Source organism: Cucurbita pepo, unplaced genomic scaffold, assembly GCF_002806865.2.
Source record: "Cucurbita pepo subsp. pepo cultivar mu-cu-16 unplaced genomic scaffold, ASM280686v2 Cp4.1_scaffold000136, whole genome shotgun sequence".
Taxonomy (NCBI): domain Eukaryota; kingdom Viridiplantae; phylum Streptophyta; class Magnoliopsida; order Cucurbitales; family Cucurbitaceae; genus Cucurbita; species Cucurbita pepo.
This window is the reverse complement of record NW_019646437.1, coordinates 94,552-105,176: the sequence shown is the minus strand read 5'-3', so window position 1 is coordinate 105,176 and position 10,625 is coordinate 94,552. Positions and strand designations below refer to the sequence as shown.

Below are 10,625 nucleotides of genomic sequence, written 5' to 3'. Positions count from 1 at the left end.
AAAAAAAAAAAAAAAAAAAAAAGAAGAAGAAGAAAGAAGATAAGTTGGTTTTCTTATGAAAAAAGGAAAAGTTATTGACAAATTGATCAAAGCCGTTCCAAGAACTAAATTTGAAGATTAAGATTCTAAGATGGAGTTGATCATCATATACAGCCTAACAAGGCCAATTTCTGATTAGTCTTTATTGGAAGTTTTATTTTTTTTATTTTTTTATTGTTGTAGTGTTGGGTATTCCTTGTATAGTCCCATTTCCCCCATTTTTTTTTACATTTCATTTAGTATTTGTATTGGATTGCACTTGTCGAATTAGTGAGATATTTTTCATTTTTATATGTAAAAATTAGAACAATACCACTAGCTCTTTACATTTGTAAACTGTTTCTCAATTTTCTTGCTCGACTCTCGTCCTTCCATTGCTTTCTTCAGTCGATAAGCGTTTAAAGTTGTATCCCTGATGAATATTTTTATTTTTTATTTTTTTTTATTTTGGGTTTTTATACTACTCAGGCTGTGCCACTCCATTTTTTGCATTCCCTTCTTGCTTATCTTGGAAATTCTGCTGATAACAGCAGTCCTTTGCTTAGTCTGAAATCATCGTTGGCTCCCCATGCATCCTCATTCAACTCTGGAGTTGATACCCCTGAAGGACTTATTAGGTGGCAGTCTCGACTGGAGTATTTTGCATATGAGACTTTGCAAGACTTGAGGATTGCAAAACTTTTTGAGATAATAGTGGATTATCCCGACAGGTAATGCCTTCTATATTTTGAGGTAGTTCTCTTGCTTAGTTTCCTGTGAGTGGATATTTTGTGATTGACTTGTTGTCAAAGTTTCTCGTGTCAAATGAGATGGTGATCTCAGTAAAAAGTTATCATTTTGTTATCAACCATCTTGAGATCCTAATATGAGCATTTTCATGCCAACTCATTGTAACGTATAAAATAGAGTATACTATACTTTTGGTCTCTATGGTCTAGGTAATAGGTTGATTTCGTCCCTAGGTTTCAAAATCATGCAATCATATCCCCCTGGTCTATGAAATTATTTATTTTGGTCTTTGAATTAAGGTCTTTGTTAAATAACTAATGGAGATGCTAACGTGGCTGTAACCAGAGGACTTGATTTTCTATAGTGAAGGATGACGATGTGGTATTTTTATAACCAAAAAAAGAAAAAGAACCCTCTTCTCCCACCTCTTCCCCCTTCGATCCCTCCAACGACCATGTTGTCCCCATCTCTAACCATGAAAGTTACCGCTGTCCACCATTGTCATTGCCGGAAGCCTCTGATAGAACCCATATGTATTGAAAGATAAAAGGTAACTAAAATACAAGATAAACCAAGTGTTTGAGGTACTTGGACCTTCCGTATCTTGAGATCTCTCTCAAGCCCTAAATCACTCACCAAACAATGCTTACCCCCTTCCTCTCCAATTTCTCTATTTATAACCAAATAGTATAACGAATTCCCTAACCAATTACTGACATACCCTTAATAGCATTCCTATCATTAATTGATAGATCTCAAATGTGTTAAAAATATGAAAAGATATTGGAACTACAAGATAAACCAAGTGTCCGAGGTACTTGAAACCCCCCCTGGAGACCTCGTTCAAGCTCTAAATCACTCACCAAAATAATGCCTACCTCCTCCCTTTCCCCCTCTAATTATAACCAAATAGTACAAGAAAGTCTCTAACTATAATTACTAATATACCCTTAAAAGCCCTCATATTAGCTTCATCCAGATCTGAAACGGTGAGGAACGACCATTCCTCCCCCAATGTTCCTTGCCCATTCCAAATTTGGATTCGTTGATGTTCCACATCACCATTTAGGTCCCGACAGCAGGAGATGGGGGCGACAGTGAGTTTCGTTGAAGGAGGAATTGGAGGAGGGAGAGGTAGGATAAAAGGGGGAGGAGTTGAAGGAGGGAGAGGTGAAGGAGAATGAGTTGAAAAGCAATGTTATGATTTTTTTTATTCAATTTCAACGACACAGACAATATTGATACTTAAAGAACATTAGGGATGAAACTAAAAATGTATATGCTGCATGGAATGAACCGAAATATAAGTTTAGCTTAACTAAAATCTCAAAAAATTAAATTCAAGGACTGCATGTATGACCTCAAAGCTTCCCATCCACTTGGCATAACCAATTTGGATTGTTCAACTATATATGATTAAGGAGACACGTTACTTGGGTTATAGAACAAGCTGAGACATGCCTCTGCTTGGATGTTGCCAAGTTTAACCAACCTGGTCAAGAAATATGCTTTCATGTCATTGAGGCCGTGTGGTTCAGGTTTCCTTGGCTTAAGCAAGAACTTGACGTGACCAAGACAATAGTCATACCACATGCTCCTAGTTCGAATGGTTGAAGAAATTTCTTATTTGACTCCTTAGTCCAACCCACAATCTGTAGAATTTCAGATAGTAGTCTTGTAACTATGACAGTTACATTTGACCAGCTGATTTGTGATTTCTATCGAAATTTATTCACTCTGATTCAATTTCTGTAATCATTCTGGTAAACATCACATTAGTTCAAGTCAAAATACTCTTAGGCTTAACAATTTTTTCTATGTTGCAAGTGATCAAAACCAAAAATGGTAGTAGTCCCACAGTCTATCGTATGTTCTTTTAACATTAATACATTCTAAAAGCAGCTGCAATATTTTAAATTTTTTTATAGAAATTCTTGGATTACGTCAAACAAACCTTTGTACTTAATGCAAAGAGATTATGATTATTATTATTATTTTTTAAAATCAATCTGTAACATAAATTTCAGCTCCCCGGCAATTGAAGATTTAAAACAGTGTCTTGAATACACTGGGCAACATTCTAAGCTTGTTGAATCTTTCATCTCGGCACTACGATATCGCCTACTCACTGCTGGAGCTTCAACGAATGATATATTGCATCAATATGTTTCCACTATCAAAGCACTCCGCACAATAGACTCTGCTGGTGTTTTTCTTGAAGCAGTGGGTGAACCAATAAGGGAATACTTGAGGGGAAGGAAAGATACCATCAAATGTATTGTGACAATGCTTACTGACGGGACTGGTGGAAATTCCAATGTATCTGGAAATACTGGTGCTAGCCTTCTTGAAGAATTAAATAGAGATGAAGATGGTCAAGAAAATGTAGGTCTAGATGATGATTTTCACACTGATGACAAGCAAGCCTGGATGAACGCTTCAAGGTACGTGTATATGTAGGGTGTTGCAGGATGAACCATTTGTAAGGCGTACTCTAAGCTGATAGTAATTATTCTTCATCGTTATTGTTTTAAATGGAGTAATGGGTTCTGCTTTTTCAGATGGGAGCCTGACCCTGTAGAAGCTGATCCATTGAAGGGTGGGAGGACTAGAAGGAAGGTTGACATTCTTGGGATGCTAGTTAGCATAATTGGTTCAAAAGACCAACTAGTTAATGAATATCGTGTCATGCTGGCAGAAAAACTTCTAAATAAGTCTGATTATGACATTGACTCGGAGATACGAACACTAGAGCTACTCAAGGTGTGATTTTTTCACCCTTCTAAACCACAATTAGCATATCACAAGAATAAGAAATAGGGAATTTTTCTGTTTTTTCTTGTGTTTAAATTGTTTGTCTTATTATACCCTTGTCATTTTTCAGATTCATTTTGGAGAAAGTAGCATGCAGAAGTGTGAAATTATGCTCAATGATCTAATTGATTCCAAGAGGACTAACTCTAATATTAAAGCAACAATAAAAGTGCCATCACAAACAGGTATGTCGAAAAATGCCCGTGGTCTTTTTGAAATGACTCCCATCTGCTTATCTTACCTTAGCTATGTCGTAAGTAACAGGAAGAGAGAGACTTCAAGCTGTTGGGTTGGGAAAATTGGTATTTTAGGTAATGCAGCCTCTAGTAGGAAATTTAGTTCTTAATAATTACTTGCAACAGGGAGTGGGAGGCTGCGGTTGATATTTGACATTTGCAACGTGTCAGGTGAGAAAAGGAGCTCTCTAGCTCACACGGGTGAGGAGAGAGTCGAGAGAATTGGTTTAGCAGGAGGGAATCATAATTATAAAAAAGGATTGGGGAAGAACTTCGGAAAGTTCTACAAGTTTAATAAGAACTCCCGTATTCTTCAAATGAATCAACAAAAATCTTCATATTTCTCTCTAAAATCTACTAAAAGATAGCCAGAACAACATGCCCTCATACAATTTAAGCTTTCCGATCAAGAGAGTGGTTTCACAAAAATTGTTACAAATAGAGTGTTTTAGTTAGGTTGACTACTTGAGTCGGTTTAAGCAAGAGAGGGACTTGGGAGAGAGCTATTGCTGCAGAAGGTGGGTATAAGAACTTCGGGAGAGGGAGAGAATAGAGACGAAAATATGAGGTGCGATTAAGGTGTGAGAGATCAGATTGAGTGGTAAGGAACTGTGATAGAGACATGAGACACTGAAATTTGAGAGAGAGATTTAGACGAAAGAAAATTAGGCTAGGAAATCAAGTGTAAGCATGGACTGGGGCTGGGTGGGTAGAAAACTGTACAGCTCATTGAGTGGATGTTCCACTGGTGTGGGTTAGGCTGAACAATGGCGTGAAGGGCTGGGCTGCTGAGTACGTATAGGATACTTCAGTTAGCTTGATTTTTAAATTCAGCTTATGTACCAATAAATCGAAATCAACCGATTCAATAGATTTTAGAATGGAAAAATCTGAAAGTTCGGTTGTCTTGCTCCCCCTAAACTTTTTTTGCAATAAGGATTATGTCTAATTTCCATCTTCCATGAATTAATAAGGTAGATTGATATTTGAAATCATAGTTATGAAAGTATCCACTTCATATGGCCTGATAAATCATTGCCTAAGACTATGAGATGTGAACTATCTAATTAAGTAGAAGAAACATGTACTATAGTTGTGTAGTGAGGAAACCAAAGAAAGATCGTTCTAAATAATCCAGAAGGTAAACTGGTGCTATTTCCATCTCTTTCTCCCTCCTTCTTGCCCCTTTGCCCACTGAACTAAATATAGAAATGTCGTTCTGAAAATAGTGCTTCTCGTACACACCAATTTTCCCAACCTGACAGCTCAATGTCTCTTGACACCTGTTTCTTACGCATACATAAGCTCATCATATTGTTTAGCACTCTTGCTACTCTACCGGAAGTATCATGTTATACTCTGAAAGTACTGACTAATTTCTTTTTTCATGTATGTTCATCTAGTTGATCTCAAGGAGAGCACGATTTCAATGAATGACTTTGATGCAACTATCTTGTCTTCAAATTTCTGGCCTCCAATTCAGGTGAGAAAATATTTTCGTGTAAAAATGTGGTGGTATTTATGCAGAACATTCACACTTCGCTGCCCTATATTGAATGATGATGCATTAGTTGTCTTAGCATTGAAAGATCCATTGGAATGAAACATTTCATATATATGTGTATACAGACCTTCCTTATACTTCGGCATGCTTGTTTCTTGATTTTCCTTGGGCATTGAAGGTCTCTACGCAGAAGTGAACTATTCTGGGGGAGAAAAAGAACTCTTTATTTGTCAGCACTTGTTCTTAGAAGTAGATTTCAGATGTTTCAATTTCTTTGGGGAACCTTCTAACCACGGTGAATTTTAGGATGAAAACATCAACCTACCTGCTTCAGTGGATCATCTGCTTACAGATTATGCTCAGAGGTTTCATGAAATTAAGACACCTCGTAAGCTACAGTGGAAGAGAAATCTTGGTACAGTAAAGGTCAGTTAACGGACCTCATCATCTACTATTAGTATGAATGTGCAAACTGTTGTGCTCGGAATTGAAACTCATGACAATATTTTTCTTTTTACCTTGAATACTCTTATGGTTCATCTGTTGTAGTTGGAGTTGCAATTTGATGATAGAGAAGTGCAGTTCACTGTAGCTCCCGTTCATGCAGTGATTATTATGCAATTCCAACATCAAAAAAGGTAGAAATCTTTTACACTTGGCCCAACTAGTTATGCTTAGTGTATGACACAACTATATGTGGCTTAATATAAATTTTTTTTTTTTTTACAGTTGGAGTGCTAACAGTCTTGCAGCTGCAATTGGTTTGCCAGTAGATGTACTTTCTCGGCGGATAAACTTCTGGGTTAATAAGGTGTTCTTGAGATTCTTTGCAGTGAAAAGTTAAATAAAGGAAAGCACCAAGAAAGAAAAATTTACTTAAAATTTAGCCGCTCCCTAAACTAATACAAAAATCCTGCCCAGTTAGTATTTGATTTCAAGGGGCTGAAGTCACTGTTTACAGAAATCTGATGGGAACCAAATAAAAAAAAAAAAATCTAACTCACACTTTTCTATCCTACCCTTTCCATATCTTTGAACACTCTGTTACTTTTCAAACAAAGCCTCCATAGTTTTATTCCTTTAAGTTAATGGAACAACCAAGCTTTAATCAATTGAATTTAAACAAAGAGGCCTACAAAAACGTTAGCCTAGAAAAGGAGCCACATAAATATGAGACCTAACAATTTGAATTCAGGGACCCTATGTTTCTTACCTTTATCTGATGGAGAGTTGCCAATATTTCACCAAGGGCTACAGCCAATTCCACCCTTCTTTTCATCACTTTTCTTTTCCCTAAATGCTACATACCATGTTACTTGCTATAGTACCGGATTGATGAGTTCTGTATTGCACTGAAAGAGACTCACATGGATAGCTTTCCCAGTTTGCAAAACTAACTAACTATGTCATATGCTGTTTTTATTGAAGGGAATTCTCACGGAGTCCCGTGCTGCAGATTCCACCGACCATGTATATGTCCTCGTAGAAAATATGATTGACACAAGTAAAAATGTTTCAAATAACGGCAATAATGAGGACCTCATGGTTGGCGAGGATGAGGGAGAGGGTTCTGTTGCTTCTGTTGAGGACCAAATACGTAAAGAAATGACTATCTACGAGGTAAGTAATCTGAATGCCTGATTGTAACATATATTGGCCTATTTTCTTTGGGTAGTTCCTTTCTAGTTCCATACAAATTGAGTATCTTGATTTAGAAGCAGCTTCCTCTCTCAATTGGAGTCTGTTAACAAATGCTATTCTTCTCTTCTTTTTGTTTGGTCACTTTGTTAATAGAAATTCATCTTGGGGATGCTCACAAATTTTGGAAGTATGGCTTTAGATCGAATTCACAATACTCTTAAGGTAAGAATAGTTGTAACATTATGTGGATAATTGGATGTGAAGAATATAGAAGGCTAACAAAATTAGAACATTTGTGCAGATGTTTTGTGTAGCGGATCCTTCTTATGACAAGTCAATCCAACAGCTACAAAGCTTTCTATCTGGCCTTGTTTCTGAAGAGAAATTAGAACTCAGAGATGGAATGTACCTGCTCAAGAAATAAACTGCTCCCCACAATCAAATTCTGGCACACGCATTACATCAGGGAAAATATATATGATTTAGTTCCTATGTACTATTTTTTTCAATTAATGTTCTAAAAGTTCTCTAATTTTTCCCATAGATATCGGAGATTAGGTTGAATATTTAGGGATTATTATGAACAGCCTAAAATAATTTTAAATCAACCTGTCTAAAGAACGAACATGGTAACATTACTGGCAAAAATTGTGTATCTTAGAATGGTTTTGTAGATCAAGAAATCTATTTAGAGTGAGATTCTTTAGGGTAGTCCGTAGGTGTTTGTGTGTGTAAGATCCTCTATCAACTTAATTATGATGAGAAATCTCTTACGAGTTATTGTGAAGATTTAAAGAACACATATATTATTGTAATGTTTTGTTACTTGTTAGTGATGATATATTATTTCTTCTTTTGTTTCATATAACAATTTATCATCTCCTACCTGTTCTTTCATTGCATCACTAAAGTCTTTATCTATTCCGAAAATGTGATTCGTGAAGGTCAGTTTGTATCCAGGTTGTTGTCTGTTCTTTCATTGATTGTAAATGGGTTAAGTTAAAGTCAATTGTGATGTATACGTAGCTTGATTGAAAGGTCGTCTTGTTGCTAATGGTTACACGTAAATTTATGGAATTGAGTATTCTGATACTTTTTCTCCGGTTACTGAATTGACTTTTGTGAGTTTGCTGCTCAATGAGAAAATGGAAAGGGATGTCGCCTTCGCAAATCCTTGTATGGATTATAGAGTCCATAAGCTTTGTTTAGAAAACTCAATAAGGTGGTTGAAAACTTTGGCATGAAGAAAAGCGAAGTCGGGTGTCTTCATGTTAGTATATGATTGGACCACGAAATATTTAATTTATTTTTATAAATTCGTTAATTGAGAAGCTTAATATTTCACAGGATAATCATATACAACTCGATCTTAAACTCGATCTTAATATTGAGTAAGTTCTGAACTTCTACTTGTGAGAGTTTGTCCTTTGATTTGTTTGAGTGAGAATGACTTCTTTAAATCATGATAATCTAATACTAACTATGAAAGGTTGTATATCTCATCATTGTGGTAGGAACACTATTGGTTCAATCACTAATCCATCATAGAACTTGTAAGGGATGACTTCATAGCTAATGTCATCGTATAGACCCTTGCCCCTATAAGATGAGTTCACAATTGGGAGTGAGCTGACAAATCCGTTATATTGAAACTTGTTGAAACTACTGATCACAAGTCATGAGACAAGATTTGACATCTGCCATCATCTACTATTTCAAGTCTTTGAACTTGTAACTAGCCCTTATGTCCCTTGTGATTAAGCCAAAATATCCCTTAGATACATAAATGGTCACAAGATATTCCTAATGTTAAAACATCATCACTAACCCAACTGGGTCAAACTCGCCGGTGAGAGCCTAATTATCAAGAAATCTAATTAGCCCATTTAGAGCATGAGTCCATTATCTAGAAGTTTCTAGATATCTAGATATTATAGAAATATTCTAGAAGAAACAAATGTATGGTCCACATTGTCTAGCCTCTACTATAAAGCTTTTTTAACCTATCAAATTTATATCCTAAAGAGTGTTTCATAGTTTCTTCTTGATTGTTTTTAATAAAAAATGTAAGTGTTTCCAACCAACCAACAAACAAAAAAAAAAAAAGAAAAGAAAGTTGCACTCAATAATTTGATATCCGAGCAAGGGTGTGATAGGTTATATGATCTCTTGAAATCCTTAGTATGCTATGTGGTTGCGACTCTACCTAATCTTCCATATCATAAACAACTTCTTGAGATTATTAGTGAGTGAGTTTATTTGTGATGAGTAGTTTGTGACTTTGTAAGTTCTATGTCGATAAAGCTTGTTTGATATTATTGAGGTACTGCAAACACGATTTGTAATATCCAAGGTATCAAAAGAAACTCAACAACAACAATCATATCATTGGGCAACAAGCATGATGTCCTATCTAAAAGGACATGACCTTTGGGTGTCAATGGAAGTGAAACTACACCACTAGAGTAGGATGATTGACATCTTACACAAATAGAGAATCAAAGCAGACAAAACAACGTTTGCCTTGAAGACCACAATTGAAGGAGACGTTGGAACACATTTGGGATGACAAGAAGTCGAAAGAAGCATGAGACACGCTCGTGATATTTTTCTCAAAGAAGAACAATACGAGATTACAACTTTTGGAGAATGAGTTGTTATCAATCGCATAATGCGACATAACGATTGTATGTTGTATGATGACATGTACCCGTGACTTCGCACGTGTCATATGCTCGTATATTCGAACGGTTATGAAATTATATGTGTACGTTATAATATGTGAATGTTATGTTGCATGTGATGAAATGATATGTTTACGATATGATATGTTAAGATAGAATATGTTTGAAGATGTTGCCCGTGATATGATATGTGAATATGATGATATATGATATGGTATGTGCATTATATGATTTGATATGTTAGAACATATGTTAACCAATCAAATATATATAATATAAAAAATAAAAATAAAAACAAAAAAAATAAAAACGGTCGTTGGCAGGACCGAAAACTTCGGTGAACATCGGAGTTTTCGTTCGCACACGACCCACAAAGAGCGCACAATGTCGGAGCCACCACGAAAACCAAACCCGACCTTCAGCCACCTCCAAAGACACCAGCAAGAAAGAAAAATAGTGAGAAAAAACGAGAAAGACAGTGAGAAAACCGACGAAGCTCCGGCGAAGCCAAACGCTACGAAATCGACGTCGAAACCTCTTTTACGCAACGAAAATAATCCTAGAGACCTCTACACACACCAGTGGTAGATTTCGACGTTGCTTACACGTCGTACAATGTCGGGTAATGATATGAATCGAACAACTGATCACGTGCATGTACCCGAAGGACCGATTACAAGAAGCAAGGTTAAGAAGATTCAAGAGGCCTATACATTGCATCTTCAAAAGCTAGCTAGTGTACCGGTTGAAACAAAGACTTTTGAGCCCAAAAATCTTTATAGCATTAGCATATCAAATCAAGAAGATAATGGAGTGGCTGATATTGGAAAGTAATTAGAAGACTTGCCTTTGGTAGTTGAATTACCAATTAAGGAAATTATTAATGCCTTATTTGCTTCATTTTATATTTAATAGCATTTATTAATAGTTTGTATGAATTGCCTTATATTCTTCAATTTGTATTTAATAGCATTTATT

The 10,625-nt window shown here is 36.0% G+C and overlaps 1 protein-coding gene across 1 annotated transcript in view; it reads left to right on the top strand.

The window, feature by feature from the left end:
* Positions 1–7,799, top strand: part of LOC111783998 (anaphase-promoting complex subunit 2) — a 14,773-nt gene extending 6,974 nt beyond the window's left edge. The window contains exons 6-16 of the mRNA XM_023664820.1: positions 508–749; positions 2,796–3,212; positions 3,330–3,531; positions 3,653–3,767; positions 5,222–5,301; positions 5,629–5,748; positions 5,872–5,960; positions 6,052–6,133; positions 6,751–6,942; positions 7,117–7,185; positions 7,265–7,799. Of these exons, the coding sequence (XP_023520588.1) occupies positions 508–749; positions 2,796–3,212; positions 3,330–3,531; positions 3,653–3,767; positions 5,222–5,301; positions 5,629–5,748; positions 5,872–5,960; positions 6,052–6,133; positions 6,751–6,942; positions 7,117–7,185; positions 7,265–7,387 (1,731 nt within the window). The 3' untranslated portion in view covers positions 7,388–7,799. The remainder of the gene's footprint in view (positions 1–507; positions 750–2,795; positions 3,213–3,329; positions 3,532–3,652; positions 3,768–5,221; positions 5,302–5,628; positions 5,749–5,871; positions 5,961–6,051; positions 6,134–6,750; positions 6,943–7,116; positions 7,186–7,264) is intronic.
* Positions 7,800–10,625: the final 2,826 nt, after the last annotated feature.